We start from the raw sequence: 21,487 nt of genomic DNA on the forward strand, positions 1-21,487 counted from the left end.
GCACATTGATTGTGCACATTTTCAACAGCAGGGATCATCAGCTATATTCAGCCACGGGCCATTTTTTGTTGTTGAGCGGATGGTCTGGGGGGCGGAACATAATAAAAACATATTTGTAGACTTCAAATTGACCGCAAGAAGCCTAAACAGATATAATATTTGACTAAAACAGAATCATTTCAAACCTTGATTACATTTGGGAACATTGGGTGCCGTCTTTCGAATGGGACATTAAAACTGGAGTCCTGACTCTGTGGACAGTCAAAATCGCATGAAGTTTATTTTAAGAGTAGGGGTTCCCCCCCGGTGTCATGGCTAAATTCCCAACCTGGCCACATTCCATCATCACTGCCTAATCATCCCCCTCATTCCTAATTGGCATACATCACTCCTCACCTCTCCACCTGATAGCTGATGTGTGGTGATCGTTCTGACACAAAAATGGTTGCTCAGTCGGTAGAAAAGTGCTATATAAATGTATTTTTTTTCTATTAAGGTATACAATCACATACGTGGCGGCAGGTAGCCTAGTGGTTAGAGCGTTAGGCCAGTAACCGAAAAGTTGCTGGATCGTATCCCTGAGCTGACAAGGTAAAAAGCTGTCGTTCTGCCTCGGAACAAAGCAGTTAACCCACTGTTCCCCGGTAGGCCGTCATTGTAAATAATCATTTGTTCTAAACTGACTTTCCTTGTTAAATAAAAAAAAATGAGTGTGAATACTTGGGGACATATTTCCAAAATTAAAATCAATTGGAGCTGATTTCCTGGTCTTTTATGTCCAACAATGAAAATTCTGAAATCTTGGGGGGTCAAATAAAACCAAATTTGGTCCGCGGGCCTCTACTCGGGGAACCCTGCTCAATGTATCTAAGCAAAGATGACAGGAACCATGAAAATATATTGAAGTAAGACACGGACCATCCATACACGACGGACGTAGTTCCATCAATAACATCTACGTCCGCCTTTGATTATTTTTCTCCAGCCTTATGTCGTTTTTTATTTATTACCTACATAGATAGCTATTAACTTAGTTGTAGAACTACAATCCGTATTTTCGTTGGAGGAAAGGAACCATGGTGCTATATGGTGTGAAAACCTAACTTTATTTTAGACACATTTGTTAACTAACTATGTTTGATAGCTAATCTGGCTAGCAAACTAAACTAACATTAGCTTGGGTTAACGTCAGCAAATCGACGCCCCTCAGTCTCTCTCATTGGTCCCAGGTACTTCTGCAGACGGCTCACCCACTACTTAGCTAACGTAGGAATGAAGTGTTTTAATCGGTCTAGAAACTAGCTGGCTAGCTAACGCTAGTAAGTAAATCTAGCTAGCCAAGTTAAGTAAGCAAGCTAGCTAACGACCGTTATACTAACGACATTGCAGGAGCCAGGGTAACTTATCTTAGCTAACTAACGTTAGCTAGCTAAGTCTATAGCTAAAGGACATTGTCATAGGGCATGTTTCTCTTTCAGCCTAGTTAGCTACAGTATATATTAGCAATGTAAATTGGTGTCAGTACGTAGGCTGTAGCTAGCTAACGTTACTGGTGTCTTGCTTTTTTCATATAAATTAAGAAGAGATGGTATCTTAACATCAGACAAAATGTTTCCTCCGATCACCTCTGCAGAACTCACACAGGGCTGAACCAGAGATGATGTTCTCAGTCTCCCACAAGACGGCCTTCGTGGTCGACCACTGCCCTTACATGGCAGAGTCCAGTCGGCAGCAGGTGGAGTGTGACGTGCTGACAAAAAGCCGTGGTCAGGGCATGATCCCGCTGGCCCCAGTGTCCAAGTCCCTGTGGACCTGTGCTGTGGAGTGCTCCATGGAGTACTGCCGCATCCTCTACGACGTTTACCCCCTCAAGAAACTGGTGAGTACCTCCATCCCATAGCCTGGCGGTCTAGTCTGTTTTAGCCCAGGTCAGAACAGAGTATAGTCTGTCTGTGTGTTGGCCAACTCGTCTGTGTTCATTCATATTCTGAGTTGGGCACAGCACATTATATTGCTTCAGTGGTTATGTTTCAGATCAACTACATTGTGAGTGATTCAGAGTTCCACATTCTGAACAGCTGGAGGCAAGAGGACCAAAGCACTCATGAGGTAGTTTATTTCCATCTTCGAGAGATGGATGCTTATTTATCAACAGGGCAACGATTTTGCTTAGAATCATAGAATTAGTGCTGTACAATCTATTGTTGAAAGTCTACACCTTTTTGTTATTGCACCACTCACTACACAACTACCAATTTCATTGTCACATTTTGAGGTTAACCAATCTTGTCGAGATAGAGGTTTTGTTGTAATGTATGGTTGACTTAACCTGCTTCCCTTTGTATTCATGTGATAGCTCATGTCAGCTCTGGCAGCAGTGGGTCCACCTAACCCACAGGAGGACCCTGAGTGTTGCAGTGTCCTGCACGGCCTGGTGGCAGCGGTGGAGTCCCTGTGTAAGATCACTGAGTACCAGCACGAGGCACGCACCACCCTCATGGACACGGCTGACAGGGTGGCCAACAGGGGGCGCATTATCTGCCTCACAAACGCCAAGAGGTAAACATTAACATAATTAGTAAACCTGTTTATTTCTTATAATACCATTTTTTTTAAGGGATAGATCAGCTATGAAATTAACAAAGATTTGGAGCTATCAAATAACATTACTTGAATAATTTCTAATCCCCTTTTTTTATGCAGACCAGTCAAAAGTTTGGACACCTACTCATTCACAGGTTTTTCTTTATTTTTACTTTTTTCTACATTGTAGAATAATAGTGAAGACATCAAAACTATGAAATAACACATATGGAATCATGTAGTAACCAAAAAAGTGTTAAAAAAAATCTAAATATATTTGAGATTCTTCAAAGTAGCCACCCTTTGCCTTGATGACAGCTTTGCACACTCTTGGCATTCTCTCAACCAGCAATTACCTGGAATGCTTTTTCAACAGTCTTGGAGTTCCCACATATGCTGAGCACTTGTTGGCTGCTTTTCCTTCACTCTGCGGTCCAACTCATCCCAAACCATCTCAATTGTGTTGTCAGGTGATTGTGGAGGCCAGGTCATCTGATGCAGCACTCCATCACTCTCCTTCTTGGTCAAATAGCCCTTACACAGCCTGGAGGTGTGTTGAGTCATTGTCCTGTTGAGAAACAAATGATAGTCCCACTAAGCGCAAACCAGATGGGATGGCGTATCGCTGCAGAATGCTGTGGTAGCCATGCTGGTTAAGTGGGCCTTGAATTCTAAATAAATCACAGAATGTCACCAGCAAAGCAATCTAGAAGAAAAAGAAACGCACACCTATTATGGCGAGGTGCTGGCTAGCGGAGTAGAAAACTTGAAAATAAGGGAGAGCCGCACACTCTAGGAGCTCATTTAAATTTAAAAATTATCGGATATTTGTTTAGACCAGAGGAAAGAGGGCCTCCTACTGGCACTCCAACACCACTTCCAGCAACATCTGGTCTCCCTTCCAGGGACCAACCAGGACCAACTCTGCTTAGCTTTAGAAGCAAGCCAGCAGTAGAATGCAGGGTGGTATGCTGCTGGCTTATGTCTTAAAGTAATGATGGACTGTCATTTCTCTTTGTTTATTTGAGCTGTTCTTGCCATAATGTGGACTTTACCAAATAGGGCTATCAAACACATTAAGAAGGAAAGAAATTCCACAAATTAACTTTTAAGAAGGCACACCTGTTAATTGAAATGCATTACAGGTGACTACCTCTTGAAGCTGGTTGAAAGAATGCCAAGAGTGTGCAAAGCTGTCATCAAGGCAAAGGGTAGCTACTTTGAAGAATCTCAAATATAAAATATATTTTGATTTAAGACTTTTCTTACTACGTGATTCCATTTGTGTTATTTCATAAATAAAGAAAAACCCTTGAATGAGTAGGTGTGTCCAATCTTTAGACTGGTACTGTGTGTGTGTATATATATAATATATATATATATTATTATATAATTTTTTTAAAATTTATTCCCCTCTCCCCTAGTTGGAGTACCTGTGGGAAAACATTCCAATTCTATATATACACTGAGTGTACTTTACATAGACCAGGGATCATCAACTGGATTTAGCAGGAGGCCAATTTTCTTTTTTTCATGAGGGAATGTTCAGGGGGCTGGAACATAATTACAAATAATGTATAGACTGCACATTGACCGCAAGAAGCCCAAACAGAAGTCTGAAACCTAATCACTTCAAACCTTGCTGACATTTGTATACAATTACATATTTCTATTATGCGTGGTAATACTTTGGAACAGATTTCCGAAATTAAAATCACTTGGAGATGATTTCCTGGTCTTTTTACAGTCTTATGTCCAACAATATAATTTTTTTACTGTTCATATAATTTTTGGGGCCAAATTAAATTTGGCCCACGGGCTGCCAGTTGGGGAACCCTGACATAAACTGATCAGGTGACTCGAGGTGAAAGCTATGATCCCTTATTGATTTCACTTGTTAAATCCACTTCAATCAGTGTAGATCAGGGCTCTCCACACTGTTCCTGGAGAGCTACTCTCCTGCAAGTTCTCTCTCCAACCCTAATCTAGCACACCTGATTCTCATAATTAGCTGGTTGATGAGATGAATCGGGTTAGTTACAACGGGGGTTGGAACAAAAACATACAGGAGGGTAGAGCTCCAGGAACAGGGTTGTGGAGCCCTGTTATAGATGAAAGGGAGGAGACAGGGTAAAGAAGGATTGTTAAGCCTTGAGACATGGATTGTGTATGTGTCATTCAGAGGGTAAATGGGCAAGACAAAATAGTTGTGACTTTGAGCGGGGTATGGTAATTGGTGCCAGGTGCACCGGTTTGAGTGTCAAGAACTGCAACGCTGCTGGGTTTTCCACGCACAACAGTTTCCCGTGTATATCAAGAATGGTCCACCACCCAAAGGACATCCAGCCAACTTGACACAACTGTGGGAAGCATTGGAGTCAACATGGGCCACCATCCCTGTGGAATGCTTTCGAGAGCTTGTAGAGTCCATGCCCTGACGAATTGACCACTACAATCTTAATTCCAACCCTCAGATGTCCACAGACTAACCCATCTTTCCCAGTACACTAGAGTTTTAATATTTCCTTTTGCAATACATTGTTCTATTTTACTGTGAAGACTTACATAGGTCTTGAACCTCTGTACCAAGATTTCCCTTAAATAAATACTCATATTTACCATTGATTGATGGTGGTTGTTCAGATGTCCTAACAGTACTGTTTGTAGGTCCCTCTGAACACAGACATTATGACTTAACCACTCCTGGACCTGTCTCCAAAAGCGAGCCACCGAAGGACCGTACCAAAAGAGATGATCTATTAATTCCGTTAAACCTGGTTATTAATTGAGAACCTGTAGATACTGAAGTAATGCCCATCTTTGAAGGCATCCATGGAAGTCTTAATGGGGTATTGTGTGTCTCTCTCTGTTACACAGTGACACCCATGTGCGAATGCTGGAGGACTGTGTGCAAGAGACCATTCTAGAGCAAAACAAGATGGCAGCAGGCTCAGACAGGTGTGAGAGAATGAGAAGAGAATACCACTGTTTTTACACTCTTTATTGGGGATAAAAGATGAACTCTAGAAGTCAGATTTTTGATGGGAGAATTCAAATGGATTTAGAGGAGGAGATTTGTTAGACTGGGTTAATTTCATTGGGCATCTTACAAGGGCTTTGAGAGTATCGTAAGTTGAATCCTTCCGATGCATTCCAATGTGTCTCTGTGTTTCAGACTGATGCCTATCCAGCAGTGTGAGCTGGTGCTCGTCCACATCTTCCCTCAAGGAGAGGACACCCTGGTCTCAGACCGGCCAAAGAAAGAGGTATGTTTAAACCTGCTCAGGGTTGCATTAAATTGACTCTGTTTTCACCTAGTCTAAAGGTTAATCTAGATATGTATAACATCGCTCCAAACACACTTTGTCATATCAACACATACTTAATCTGATGGAGATAAAGTATACTATTAGTATCCTGTTAACGTGTGCTCATTTCCACATGCTGTAGTTACCAAGTTCTATAGAGATGCCATACAATAAAAAATGGCATGCTACTCTGTTATTGTTAGTCCTACATAGTCTTCCTCTGTACCGGCAGGTCTCCTCTCTGCTGACCAGCGAGGTTCACAGTGTGCGGGCAGGGAGGCACCTGGCCACCAAACTCAACATTCTAGTGCAGCAGCACTTTGACCTTGCCTCCACCACCATCACCAACATCCCAATGAAGGTACGTCTTCTGTCCTCTAGCTCTCCCATGGTTCAGGCCTTCACCAGCCCCATCTATAACCTTTCACCCTTTTCACTGACTCCCACCCATACTTCCTTCAGGGCTGTGTCCCAGCAGTCTTGAGTTAACTATTTTCCCGCCTCCTTCATGTCATGACTGATGTTAGATTAGCTATTTAAGGTATAAGGTGGGCTATGTTTGTTGGCTGGACGAATGTTTGAAAAGGGCGACGTCCTGTCTGCAAAATGACCTATCCTGACCCCGTCCACTTATTTTCTCTGCATCCACAAACCAACACATTACACATTACAAACCAACACATCTATTGGCCCTTCCACCCAATGCACCTATCGCTTCACTCGCCTCAACCTTCTGATACCCTAACCTTTCCCTACCTCATCCTCGGCCCCAAAATGTCCCAAACTTCCTTCTTCTTCCCCGTCAGCCATTGTGCACTATGATTTTACACACTGTTCTTTGTTTGTTCATCATGTTGAAATGACTCTTGGAACCGCTGCTGTTTTCATGCTGTATTTTCTGTTTTGCTAGCCCACATTAAATGTTTGCGAGCAGGTCAGTACTCTTAAACACACACCAAGAGGGACCGCAGAACGCAAGGCTGTGTGGATTGGTTTTGTCCATCCATCGAACGCTCAACGGCCCTCACTTTTGATTGACTGCCGATTGTCCACATGACATTCCAGCAGCCAATCAGAGTTGAGAGTGTTAGCATGTTTGGTGGATGAGAATGTACGCATTACGTGCCCTGTAGTTTGCCCCCACCCCCGGCCTCATGTCCTGTCTGACTCCTTGTTGGTGACTCCTTGTTGGTGCCTTCTCTACCTCAGAGTTGATTGGTCGCAGTCCCTCCTTGTAGTGTCTTGTTGTGGTCCTTTGTGCTGTGTTGAGTAGTACGTATTGATATCAGACCACCCTCTGTCCCTCCTGTCCTTTCCCTCTCTCTTTCCTCTCTTTCTTTCTCTCATTTGAATAGTAAGTAATTTAGTCCTTAGCCATGACAGGCATGTAGACGCTTATCTCCTAACTTTCGCCCAAAATGTTTTTGTCCTCCATGTAGTCCCATGTTATTCATCTGGGTTAGAAAACATGTACGCCCCTTTTCGCTGAAATACACGTCAGACCCTTAAACTTTAGACTGCAACAACCACAGCTGTCCATCTTCACATCACCGGAATCACCTTGTAGGAAGAACGAAAGAGAGGGAGCCAGAGAGAGAGACGATGCAAAGATCAGTGGTTTATGCATTTGCTGGTACTTCTCGAACCCTTGTTGTTAACAAGAAAGCAGCAATGTTTGTTTGTCTTGATGGCAGCAGTGGATAGGCACTCACTACTGCAAGTAGGATAAGAGCGTCTGCCAAATGACTACAATGTCAATGAAAATAATACCTTGCTGATGTCTGTTTTTTTTGTCTTCCCCTTCTCCTGTGGGTGTGAAGGAGGAGCAGCATGCCAACACGTCGGCCAATTACGACGTAGAACTCCTGCATCACAGAGACGCCCATCTTGAGTTCTTCAAAAGTGGTGAGGTTTAAAAAAAATAAAAAAAATAATCTGTATTGTTTTGGCCACTAAGTTATTGTGGCTTTTAGTGGCTTGGCCATAAACCACTACAGTAAACATTCAGCTTCTCCCTTTCGTCTCTTCTCTTTTTCTGTTGTTCAGGCGACCTGCACATGGCTGGTAGTACGAGTCGAGACAGTGGACTTAAGGAGACAGTTACTCTTAAGTGGTGCACTCCTCGCACCAACAGTGTAGGTAGGCACCATGAACCCTGGGAAATGTAGTTATTTTTTGTATGTTTGATGTCGCGCTAACTGAAAGAAAAGTCCCGGTAGAGGTGGGGCTTGAGTGATGTTTGAAATTATAAAGATAAAAGAAGCGATTGAAAAATGACTGAAAATATCCTTGATATCGACACATCAAAGTCCCAAGAGCATTTCATGTTGTAATATTCTCCTTTGGCTTATCTGGATATTTCCTATCTTTCTTGCGTGTGTCTGTGTGTGAACTGGTGGCTCAGAACTGCACTACTGCACTGGAGCCTATCGGATCTCACCTACGGACGTCAACAGCCGACCCTCATCGTGTTTGACCAACTTCTTGCTGAACGGTGAGCCTGAATATTTTTGCCCTGACTCCATGCCTCTACCACCTACCCTAAATGTTAATAATACTTGCATATGGACAATACAAACAAATGTATTTGAAATACAGATGGCGATTGATTGCATTGCAGGTCGCTCAGTGCTGCTGGAGCAGCCCAGGAAGTCCGGGTCAAAGGTCATCAGCCACATGCTGAGCAGCCACGGCGGGGAGATCTTCCTGCACGTGCTCAATAGCACCCGCTCCACCCTGGAGGACCCTCCCTCCATTAGCGAGGGCTGCGGGGGCCGGGTGACTGACTACCGCATCACTGTAAGCCCCTCCCACCCCGTCCTCCTCTACCCCATAGTGACTGACTACCACATCACTGTAAGCCCCTTCCTCCTCTACCCCATAGTGACTGACTACCACATCACTGTAAGCCCCTCCCACCCCGTCCTCCTCTACCCCATAGTGACTGACTACCACATCACTGTAAGCCCCTCCCACCCCGTCCTCCTCTACCCCATAGTGACTGACTACCCCATCACTGTAAGCCCCTTCCTCCTCTACCCCATAGTGACTGACTACCGCATCACTGTAAGCCCCTTCCTCCTCTACCCCATAGTGACTGACTACCACATCACTGTAAGCCCCTTCCTCCTCTACCCCATAGTGACTGACTACCACATCACTGTAAGCCCCTTCCTCCTCTACCCCATAGTGAATGACTACCACATCACTGTAAGCCCCTTCCTCCTCTACCCCATAGTGACTGACTACCGCATCACTGTAAGCCCCTTCCTCCTCTACCCCATAGTGACTGACTACCGCATCACTGTAAGCCCCTTCCTCCTCTACCCCATAGTGACTGACTACCACATCACTGTAAGCCCCTTCCTCCTCTACCCCATAGTGAATGACTACCACATCACTGTAAGCCCCTTCCTCCTCTACCCCATAGTGACTGACTACCGCATCACTGTAAGCCCCTTCCTCCTCTACCCCATAGTGACTGACTACCGCATCACTGTAAGCCCCTTCCTCCTCTACCCCATAGTGACTGACTACCGCATCACTGTAAGCCCCTTCCTCCTCTACCCCATAGTGACTGACTACCGCATCACTGTAAGCCCCTTCCTCCTCTACCCCATAGTGACTGACTACCGCATCACTGTAAGCCCCTTCCTCCTCTACCCCATAGTGACTGACTACCGCATCACTGTAAGCCCCTTCCTCCTCTACCCCATAGTGACTGACTACCGCATCACTGTAAGCCCCTTCCTCCTCTACCCCATAGTGACTGACTACCGCATCACTGTAAGCCCCTTCCTCCTCTACCCCATAGTGACTGACTACCGCATCACTGTAAGCCCCTTCCTCCTCTACCCCATAGTGACTGACTACCGCATCACTGTAAGCCCCTTCCTCCTCTACCCCATAGTGACTGACTACCGCATCACTGTAAGCCCCTTCCTCCTCTACCCCATAGTGACTGACTACCACATCACTGTAAGCCCCTTCCTCCTCTACCCCATAGTGACTGACTACCACATCACTGTAAGCCCCTTCCTCCTCTACCCCATAGTGACTGACTACCACATCACTGTAAGCCCCTTCCTCCTCTACCCCATAGTGACTGACTACCACATCACTGTAAGCCCCTTCCTCCTCTACCCCATAGTGACTGACTACCACATCATTGTAAGGGGCAGAGGAGGTTTAGTCACAACTAATTGGAGTTTGATTACAAATCTAATGCAAATAAAATGTCAACGTGAAAACACACAAACAACAAATTGATATGTGATAACAACAAATTGATAACAGCTGTGTACTGTGTTCTATATAACCATGTGTACCTGCAATGTAATGTCCTATATTTACACTGTCTCTATGTAACTACCATGTTAACACTGATAGGTATAAAATACTTATTCTAAAGTGGGACCAAAAGTTTGATACCAGTCTTTTTGGGGTGTCTGCTGCAGGACTTCGGAGAGTTCATGAGGGAGAATCGTCTGACTCCTGTCCCAGAGTCCCCAGACACTGAGGCTACTGGGAAGCCCCCGGCGGAGCGGGCCAAAGCCCAGCTGGAGCGTTACACTCGCTATTGGCCAATGATCATCTCCCAGACCACCATCTTCAACATGCAGGCGGTGAGCAGGACAGCAGTCTTCCTTCACACACTGCACAGTTGTTCACCTCACAGCGCTCAGTTTGTTTATTTTTCAACCTTGTGTATAATTTTGTCTGTGTGTTCATTGTGTGCGTTAACTGTGTGTGTGTGATCCAGGTGGTTCCGCTGGCTAACCTCATAGTGAAGGAGAGTCTGAGTGAGGAGGACTTGCTGACCTGCCAGAAGACCGTTTACAACCTGGTGGATATGGAGAGGAAGAACGACCCTCTTCCCATCTCCACTGTGGGCTCCAGGGGCAAGGGCCCTAAAAGGTAGTATGTCTCTCTGTGTGTATGTGTGTGAGAGAGAGACGGATGTTGTGACTTAGTGTCACCCTGAGTGTTTAGGGGTGGGAACAGCGTGTGTGTATGTGCGTGTGTACACATGTTTGTGCGTGTTTGTACGTGGGTGGGTGTACGTTTGTATGTGTGTGTTTGTATGTTAAGGATGTGTGCGGGAGAGAGTCTGAAAGTGTAACTGTGTCGCTCCCTGACTGTTTGGAGGTGGGAACCGTATATAAGTTCAGTGTGTGTGTGCCTGGTCTCCTGTCCTGACTGGTTACTGTCCCCCCCCGGGCTTTAGGGATGAGCAGTACCGCATCATGTGGAACGAGCTGGAGACTCTGGTGAAGACCCACGTGGCGGGCAGCGAGCGACACCAGAGGGTTCTGGACTGCATCGTCGCCTGCCGCAGTAAACCCCCCGAGGAGGAGGAGAGGAAGAAACGGGGGAGGAAGAGGGAGGACAAGGAGGACAAGGCAGAGAAGAACATCAACAAGGATTCAGAGGACAAGAGCTGGCAGGAGTCAGAGAGGTCAGGGTGACACAACACACATTTTGTTTGACCCCAGCCTGACCTACTGTTTTAAACAACAGACCTGCATCCAATCAACTCACTGATTCTGAAAAAATAGCAAAAATAAAGAAAAACCCTTGAATGAGTAGGTGTCCAAACTTTTGACTGGTACTGTATATACCAGTTTAGTATTTTACCCTGGTATTCTCCTGGTCACTGTGTCATACTGTGTTGCATTCTACCCCCAAGCCATAAGACTCCTGAACAGCTAATCAAAGGGCTACCCAGACCCCTCTTTTACGCTGCTGCTACTCTCTGTTTATAATCTATGCATAGTCACTTTAACTCTAACTACATGTACATATTACCTCGACTACCTGGCGCCCCCGCATATTGACTCTGTTCAGGTACCCCCTGTATATAGACTCACTTGTTATTTTACTTTCTATTTTCTACTTAACACTTATTAAATAAAACATCTTAACATATTAAAGCATTATTGGTTAAGGGCTTGTAAGTAAGAATTTCACTGTAAGGTCGACACCTGTTGTGTTCGGCGCATGTGACCAATAAGATGTGCTGTGATTCCTCCACCAGGCTGAAGGGGGCGGTAGAGCGTGGAAAGGAGGAGCAGGGTGAGTCGGAGGTCATAAAGGATTCTCCTGACTCGCCAGAGCCTCTCAACAAGAAGCCCCGTCTGGAAGAGATCCCACTACCTGAAAAAGCCAAAGGTGCATGCCCCCCCCCCCCCTTCTGGTTGGCCTTGACCTTATTGTCCTCAGCTCCATGGTGTGAACTGGCATGTTTGTCGAATGCCAAGTTCATGGTTATCATTGCAATGAGTAGTATTGTATTATTATTCGTTTTGTATCATCACTGCATTACCTTTTTTATTCAGAGACAATAGGTTGATTAGGCGTGCCAGTGCCAGTATTGTTCCTTTCCACTGATCTTTCTGTCTCTGTGTTTTCGGCCTGTGGTTACAATGTAGGTCCGGTGTCCCTGCTCACCATGTGGACTAACAGAATCACTGTGGCCAACTCCAGGAAACACCAGGAGTTTGCCGGAAGGATCAGCTCTGTGAACAACAAGGCGGAGTTATACCAGCACCTTAAAGATGAGAATGGGTGTGTGATAATGTACTGTATATAACCATTCCCCACATCACAGTGTATTATAGCCCCTAGTTCTGATTAAGCAATAAGGCCCGAGGAGGTGTGGTATATGGCCAATATACCACGGCTAGTGGCTGTTCTTATGCACAATGCAACGCGGAGTGCCTGGATACAGCCCTTTAGCCGTGGTATATTGGCCATATAGCACAAACCTCAGAGGTGCCTTATTGCTATTATAAACTGGTTACCAAAGTAATTAGAGTGGTAAAAATACATGTTTTGTCATACCCGTGGTATACAGTCTGATGTACCACGGCTGTCAGCCAATCAGCATTCAGGGCTCGAACCACCCAGTTTATAATGTTTGATAGAGATGTTGTAGTTTGTTTTCTTGACTGAAATCTGATTGTCCAGTACCTGTTATGGAGTAGACGGTCTTATGATAAATAATTAGTTGACTTTTTTTCTACTGTTAACAGAATGGACCTCCACGAGAATGGGAAAGCCACCAGATGATGTGACCTGTCTCTGTACAGGATGCACCCACTCCACCGAACACCTTACCACAGCAGGAATATGAGCTTGGACCAGAGATCATGTCAATCTGAGGTGTATGGACTGTCCTCCCCTACTCTGTCCATACCAGGCATAGTTGAATGGATAGCAGTCAGACTTTGTAATTTTTAGAGTGATTTTTGTTCGTTTTCTACCCACATTTGTATGGATAGGCTCACATATTGTGTGAAGCAATAAAGTTGTCAACAGGCAGTATTTTCTTTCTGTGCCGTTCTACTTTTCTCATGCTTAGGTTAATGGTACGGTGACCGCGAAAGGTTGGCATCAAGTCTCAAATATAACAAAATGCAATTTTGTCAGTTTGGAAGGTTTTTGTCTGAAATATAGTACAATCCAGCTATGATGAATATTGTATTTTAATTATACTTTAAGATTCCTCAATGAAATGAAAAACACAAATTTTCATGCTTTAAGTTGTACGTTTTGGTACATAGAAGTACAAATGTGTGTAGATTATCACAGCAATACAACGTTCCAGTATAAAAGGCACATTTATAATTGCCCTCCTAAGATCCATTAATACTTTGTCTTCCAAAACGGTTGTGCAACACATTTGTCTCAACAGTTGTCTCAACAACCCTCGTAGTGGCATGAGTAGTGTGTGAATGAACATGTCACAACCTCACTTCTAAGAATGGATTCATTTGTTTGTATGCTTTTCTTGGGATTTGTGTTCCCATGGTCTGTTATGTGGGTATTGTGGTGGGAGCTGGTATTGTGGAGGTGGGTGAAAAAACACTGCTCTTTGATAAGGCTGACTGCCCTGGAGATATGTGGAAGAGATGCTCTCCACTGGCTGGTGAGGTGTTCAGCCACAACCTTGGGGGAGGTGGGGGTACTTCTGGTTGGAACAGGGGAGGCATCCTTGGCCTTATTGCCCTCAGATCCATGGTGTGACCTGGGACAACTCCCTCTGAGGGCCAAATCGCAAGAGTCCTTACCCTCACACGGCTTCTACAGAAATAGAAAACTGTAAATGTAAGGGTGACTGCCAGAAAGAGGCAGCAGACCACTAGCAGAGCTGTCAACACACTGGCCATCCAATGATAGGGGTCTGTCTGTCGCACTGATGCACCAGTAGGATCCGAGGCTGGGACGGTGTTGACAGAAGTGGGATATGGAGTACTGGGGGAAAGAGTGGGACTAGAGGCTGTAGTTGGGCTGGAGAAACAGTCACGTCTGAAGCTCACAGGGCCTACCTTGCTGATGGGGAACTCTGGGAGCATTGCCTGGCTGAACGCAGGGCTACTCTGTCTGGCCTCTGAACTAATTTCCTCCCACATGCGCCAGACCTGACCCACAGGGCACCGTCCCTCGACACCATCACCCCCCACCTGGCATAGGGTGAAGTTGTACCAAGACACAATAGTGGATCCAGGTGCCAGGGACAGCACGGCAAGGTGGTGGCTGCCAGAGTCATTGAAGAAGCGGGACAGCTTGTCCAGGAGAAGCTCCACCCTGTGTCGCTGGCTGAGGAGGGAGTAAAGGCTCCGGTGAGCTGTGAGACTAAAGCTGTGGCAGGGCTCCGCATGGCTGCGGTGGAGGTCCAAGGTGAGGGGGAGCCAGGCAGCCAGGCCCTGATTGTCCCGAGCAGCCAGCAGCAGCTGCTGAGGGGCAAACTGCAGGTCCACTTCCAGAGGGACACCATGCAGCTCAAGTCCATCCAAGACCACCCAGGACCCCAGAGTCACAGGAGGGCCATCTATGAACATCAGCTCCAGGGAGAGGGACTCTGCTGCCCCATCCTCAGGATCCAGAAAGGTCCTTGATGGTATTGTGTAGTGGAAAGGGAAGCCGACTGTTGCTTCCAGAAGTGGGATGGACTGCAACACTTTGGGAGGGAGATTGGAGGGCCCTGGAATAATATCAGTACATATTTAGAAAGACAGTAACATGCCAAAGTTCATACAGAGAGGAAGTTATTCATGAGAAATGTGATGTGAAAGTTAGTAGTAAACTAACCTGAGGAGACAGCTGAAGGAGACATGGGCTGAGAAGATGCTCTAAGTACTCCAGTTGGAGCAAGGCCCAAAGAAACCTCTCGCATCTCAGCTGGACCTGATGAGAAGCTTGAAGTTGCGTCATACTCTCTCCAGCCGGTGCTGAGAGTCAGTGGGGAGGCCAAAGGGCAGTAACCTGTGATTGGACACACGGTGATTGGTCTGCCCATGCTTGTGATACCTTGAGTCCTGGGCAGTGATTGGTGCATTGACACAGCTGACCTGTTTGTGGCACTGAGGACAGATGCTGGAATGCTGGAGGTTTGTGTGGTTACTGAGATGCTGGGTAGACTTTGGGAAGAGTGAAGGGATGAGAACGATGTAGCAGTTACAAGCTGATTGGTCTTGGAGAGAAACTGCAAAGAGACGTATTCTGAATTTTTATCTGTTGTGGCAGCTGTTTGCGGACGATCCTTGGGTGACTCTGAGGAAAACTGCCTTGAGGTGTCAGTTTGGATGTAAACTGGATCAGAGTAGTGGTCTCTTATCTCTAAATCACTGAACTTTGATGGGAGCGGAGTCTGTTCTGTCTCCGCACTCTGTGACATGAAATCTAGAGAATCAGTGGGAAAAGTCTGAGTGGAGTTACCCAGCGTGTTCTCCTGGGCTATGGACTGGGTACACTGAGGGTAAGAGGGATCCTGCTGGGCTATGGACTGGGTATACTGAGGGTAAGAGGGATCCTCCTGGGCTATGGACTGGGTATACTGAGGGTAAGAGGGATCCTCCTGGGCTATGGACTGGGTATACTGAGGGTAAGAGGGATCCTCCTGGGCTATGGACTGGGTATACTGAGGGTAAGAGGGATCCTCCTGGGCTATGGACTGGGTATACTGAGGGTAAGAGGGATCCTCCTGGGCTATGAACTGGGTATACTGAGGGTAAGAGGGATCCAGACTCTGCAACAGAAGGAGGGAGGATTCTGTGTATAGTCTTTGAACAGCAGACAGTTCTATTGGATAGAGCTGGCCGTGAGCTGTTGTCCCCAGGATCTCTACAGTTGCCTGTGGAATACTATATGAACTGTCAAAGTCTGATTCAAGGTCAGCCACTGTTGGCGTCATCATGAATAACACTGAATCTACGTATAATTCCGTCCTTGGTACTGAGGTTATTTGAGAGTACAGTTCACTTGTGGCTGGAGCATGTAATGGTATTTGAGTCAAGGAAGGCTCCAGAGTTATGTTGCTCTCCATTTGCCAGGATTGCTTAGCTGACATTGGCAATAGGAGAGGTACCTGTGATAGTGAGGCTATGGATTGTGCACCAGTATGCTGTGTCTTTTGGCTGAGGTCAACTGTCTGCGATCCTGGCCTGTCACCCAGTGGCCCTGCAGTTATCTGAACACTGTGGGTTTTAGGTCTATGGTCATCTGCTAAGACAGTCACAAGCTGACCGCTGTGAGTCAAAGGCACTCGGGGCAGATCCTCATACGGATAAAGAGGTGAGGAAACGTATGTTGTTACAGGAGTTTTGTCAAAGGCTAACTGCCTACCATTTACTCTACTGAATATCGATGTTAATCGGTTTAGGTCAACCTGTTGAGGCGTGCTTACTAATCTCTCATTTTCAGATTGTGGAACTGTGGTCACTGACCTCTCTAGATTGAATGGCAACGATGTGGTATGTGATATGGTCTTCTCCAGTTCTAACTTTAAGAACATGGCCAATGAAGGTAAGTTTGGCGTAAGTGTGAGTGTTGAACCCTCCAAAGGTGATGTAGATTTGGTCCTTGATTTCTCAAGAGAAGAGAGCATAAATGTTTGCCTCTGCTGTTCTGTAAGTGAAGACATGGCCAGAGACCTCTCGTGTATAAACCGTAGAGATTTGGTCACTGGTTGCGCCAGCTTAGAGCCAAGCCAGATAGAGAGGTGACTCTTTGTCAGATCCTGGCCTGGGATAGTCAGGAGTTGATGGAGATGAGGAGTGGATGTGTCGGACAAGTGAGTTTCAGGCTCTTTCGTAGTCTCTGTGATGCCCATGTTGTTCCCTAGGGAAAATGTATAGAGATACAGGTCCTTTCAATTATCTATTTTTGTGTCAATCTTTAAATGTCCTTCAACATGACATAGCAAACAAAAAGTACATTCCCCAACTCACTCCCCTCCCTCTGCCCTTTTGACCTTCTGATTGGATGGGCTAGATAGATGGAGTTTCTACATACGCACACTTATCCAAATCCTCTCAGATCGTAAAGGGCAAGTCAATGAGGAGGGTTGGCGAGTGAGTTAGTCACAGATAGAAGCCTGGAAGAATAAGACTTACCAAACAAGTCTAGGCCATACTTTGACTGCCTGCCTTCCAAAGTAGAGGTGGGTAAAAGAGCTGGGCCTGTATCCTCAGCTAGCCTTGATGCAGTCAGGGATCCATGGCCCTTTGAAAGGGGGCATGGAGATTGAGGAGTTCTCTTTGATTGTTTAGTGATGTTGTCCAGTAACCTTGTAGAGAGAACGCTTTCAAGTCTAGGGGTCTCTGATACTAATGAAGGGTAAATACTGTGGAGTCGAAGGGTTTCCAATAATATTGGAGCAGGCCAAGGGGTCTCAAGTAACATCATAGAGTAGATACTTTGGGACGCCAAAATACTTTTCATAGACAAAATAATGGAGGACTGTTTTGGCACTCCCACAGCACTAAGCAAAGACAAGTGAGAAGCTGGAACAATGGAGCTCAAGTGGGAGTCTGTATAAATGGGGTCAGGCCTCTCTGGATGCCCCAGGTTTGTTGAAGTAAGCACAGAGTCTGGTCCCACTAGTTTCCCCATAGTGGTCCTCTTAACCATAGTCTTCTGTGCAGATTGGCTTAGCTGTGCTCTTGTCTCTCCGGGTGGGTCTAATGTTAGCTGGGAGGGCTCCATTATAGATGTACGTCTACTGTGCTCTTTTGTCCATGGTGGTGCAGTTTGGACTAGTGTCAGTGGTAGAAATCTTTGACTGCTGGTGCTCTGGTCTACCAGGTTTATGATTGGTGTACTATGTGAAGTCGAGGGGTTCATTGTTCTTCCATTAGAGTCATACTCTGACAACAAAGTTGGGCTCCTGCTTATAAAGGCTACATAGACAAGGTTGTGAAGAGCTGAGGCAAATGTTGTTACACTATGGGTGTGTGTGTCCATGGAAACGTGTCCGTGTTCTCCGAATGGGAATGTGTATGTTTGCTGTGTTGGAAAACGTTTAGTTGAAGATGTCACGATTAGCTGTGAGTGGTTTAAATCTCTGGACATACTAACAGTTGATACCATCTCAGTTTTGGTGGCTGTGTGAAATGTAGGCCTCTTCAGTGATTGTGTGAAACACTCTGGGGTGAGTAGGGATGGTTTGAGAGGCATGGACAACAAATCGTCTCTCGTGCCAGATGGTGGTGATTGCATAACACCCTCACAAGCAACAGAGGATGTTAGAGGGTAACTTGAGGCCTGTGTTAGTTCTAGGTTTGGGACCCCAGTGTGTGTGTCCAGGATGGCTGTGGGGTATGACATCATCAAACTAGTAGAAGGCTCCAGAGCAGGTACGTGTGAAAGCTCCAGTCTGACTGACTCTGGCACCTGCGTTGGTGGTGGGAGAACTACAGTTGGGGTGGCTGTATGACGCAAAGGTTGCAGGCCCCTCCTGATCCTAGGAAGCAACCCCTTGCAGAGAACCCTCCACCCTAGTATGGGGACTCCCAACATGGTGGTCAGCCGACCTGAAGCAGTGCTATGCTCCAAAATCCGGGCTAAGTCTGATAACTGCTCCCCCACACCACAACCAACCGACCACAAGAGCTCGGCAGCCTGCCCTCTTCCCAAGGTCCCTTCCCCCTTTCCCTGGGTAGTGTCAGCAGTCAGGGGATCCTGCCTGCACACCCTGGTTTTCTCTCTCTGCAGTGCAGTGGGGCCCCTGAGCGAGAGGAGGTGGACGGAGCCAGGAGCCATTCGCAGATAGTCAGCCATTGTGCTGGTCAGCTGTACACGTTGGTCTGCGTCCAAACTGCCAGAGTCCACCTGAAGCATTAGATCAGCCCAGATGACAGTCTCCCCCACAGGGCAGACGAGACCGGCCCTGTCAGACACACCACCAACCAGGATTAGGGTCAAAAGTATTATTCAATTCGGTCAGTTTATAAAGTGAATTGAAATACCTACATTTCCTAAATTGGAAATTAACAATTAAATTCATAAATTGAACAGATCAACTTTATTTAAAGCTGGAATCCTTAAATGCAATTTATTTACTTATAAATGAATTATATATACCTATTGAATCTTGAAGAATATAACTTATAAGTGCCTAATGAGCTTAGTTCAACTGTCATACCTCATCAGAACTCAAAATACAAAAATGTTTTACTCCAATGTTTGTAAACAATATAAATGTAAACAAAGTCTGTATAGCCTTAAAACATTGTTTAAACTCTCATTTTGATATAATGGATGGTCAGTCCTTGCATCTATAGCTCTGGCTATGAATTTGAGAGTGGTTACATTTCTCCAGGCCCATCCCTCAGCTTTTTACCGAAACACAGGCGGGGTGACTGAATGTATTTTTCAATTTAATCAATCAATACATGCGCAATGCACATGATGAATATAAAATGATCAATGTCCTCTTACTTTATGTGTGTAGAGAGTAGGCTCCCCTCTCCCACTGTTCCATTAAGGACATGAAGATGAAAGTAGGTAATGGATACACAGTGGCCTGCGACGGACACTTTAAGAGGGTACTGCCCGCAATCTTCCCTCAGAGCCAAGCCAAATAGCTTGCCAGTCTTCTCGGTGAACGCCAACCACCTTGGTAATGCATCATCATTGGCCAAAGAGACCTGAAGGAGTGGATGAAGTTTCATTCAGTAACCCTTTTCCTCCATGAGTTACTTAATTATTCTGCCAGGCCTATATGGCCATATTCCATTGTAGTTGTGTAGTCCATAACTCCCCAGCCAAATGAGTAAACAGTGCCCCCCACTCGTGTGTTTGAAACAAGCATTCGTTACCAAGCTATTGAAATATCAGCCTCTAGTTGACATTATTAATGGCCTTGGATTTAAATGGCAACATTCAGTACAGTCAGCTCACCTGATAGTGCTGTAAAGGTCCCCGGATGGCTGGCAGGGGGAGTGGAAAGTAGAAAGCTGTCCCAGCTTGGACTGTGCGGTTTGGGAGGGCCTGCTGCCGTCCCACTGGAGGACAAGAGTGCGGTTTCACCAAGCCCTGGGACTTCGACACACATCCCAGCAGCATCAAGATACAGAGGAGAGGGGAGAGAAGTTCAAAAAGCATGGACTCCACTTCCTCTGTACCTTCGTATCCAATAAGGAACAACACCCATTGCACCAGGTATCCGTTTTGGAGGGTGAATACACCGTATCATGTCCCTTGGTCTCCCCTCTCACATTTCCCCCAGTCATCCAAACCGACAAATAAACACTTATTCCAATTGAAGTTGTGCGAGGATCCTCAGGCTTATGAATACATCTGGTCCAGAAGAAAGCAGTAATCAAGGTCCAGGAGAGTAGTGGAATGTTCCTAGCAGGAAGCACCAGTTGAACATGATCCTTCAAGCCGTCCTCCGCGTTGCTGTCATACCATGTCCTTATGTGTCCAATTACTAGGCTGCCTGGTTACTAGGAAACCAGAAATGCTACCAGGCAGGGACCCTCCAAAGGCTTCTATGACCCATTCAAGGCTGGCTGAACACATTGCTTTCTATAGTTTTACATATTCAGGGTTCCACTTTACTATCATATAGAAAATAATATAAAATAGCCTTACATTATAACTAACTCAAGTTATGTAGTCTGTATATGAAATACACCTGTCAGCTCATCTATGTAGACAAAACCCGGTAGCAACATGCACAAGATACAGCCACATCAAAAGCAGCCCCATCCACCCCTATTCCTCAGCCATGTCGTATTTCATCCCCCTCTTACAGTTGTGATGGATAGAGTGGGAGATGTTGACAAACCCAGGGGGTGACATCAACGAGAGACTTTCGAAAAAAAATAAACAATCACTGGGTTTCTCAATGCCGCTAGGCTTTAGTTGCCCTGTCCCTTATTCAGTTCTCCACTGTGAAAGAATGTGGTCACGCAACAGGACAACAGTGGTCAGTTGTTGCTCAAAGTCTATCAATATTTCCCTTTTGACTTTTTCTTTACTTATGGAGTTGAGTAACAGAGCGTTACTTAACTTAGATTTGAATTGACCCAGTTTCCCTGCAGTGAAAGAATGTTTGGCTTGAGTTGCAAGCTGACCCTTGACAACGTGACCCCCTGGTCCCGCTGGGTTTGGGTTTATGCTGTGGGGTCACACCTGAACTAATTTGTATTGGGGTCCACCATGTCTGAGCAGGGTGTCTGTTCAGATAGCTACCTGGATATGGGCCAGGCAGTTTAATGGTTAACATGAGGAAATTGGCGCACTAGAATCCCAGACCATAATGATTCCTTATAAGGAATGTAACTGACGACGACAGAATACAGCTC

General features: G+C 45.8%; 1 protein-coding gene across 5 annotated transcripts; it reads left to right on the top strand.

The window, feature by feature from the left end:
* Positions 1-866: 866 nt before the first annotated feature.
* Positions 867-13,217, top strand: LOC106576392 (integrator complex subunit 13). Of its 5 annotated transcripts, none has more exons than XM_014153530.2 (17): positions 867-1,089; positions 1,634-1,879; positions 2,035-2,109; positions 2,357-2,559; positions 5,461-5,541; positions 5,759-5,849; positions 6,124-6,252; positions 7,712-7,796; positions 7,938-8,030; positions 8,287-8,385; positions 8,512-8,690; positions 10,349-10,516; positions 10,654-10,808; positions 11,119-11,349; positions 11,929-12,062; positions 12,323-12,458; positions 12,926-13,217. In XM_014153530.2, the coding sequence occupies exons 1-17, from the start codon at positions 1,087-1,089 to the stop codon at positions 12,960-12,962; spliced, it is 2,145 nt and encodes a 714-aa protein (XP_014009005.1). In that variant the 5' UTR covers positions 867-1,086; the 3' UTR covers positions 12,963-13,217. The 5 variants fall into 5 exon arrangements, with proteins under 5 accessions (XP_014009005.1, XP_014009006.1, XP_014009009.1 ...); XM_014153531.2 differs by having other exon boundaries at positions 8,296-8,385; XM_014153534.2 differs by having other exon boundaries at positions 922-1,229.
* The last annotated feature ends 8,270 nt before the right edge of the window (positions 13,218-21,487 follow it).

The sequence above is a fragment of the Salmo salar genome, chromosome ssa17, assembly GCF_905237065.1.
Source record: "Salmo salar chromosome ssa17, Ssal_v3.1, whole genome shotgun sequence".
Classification (NCBI taxonomy): Eukaryota; Metazoa; Chordata; class Actinopteri; order Salmoniformes; family Salmonidae; genus Salmo; species Salmo salar.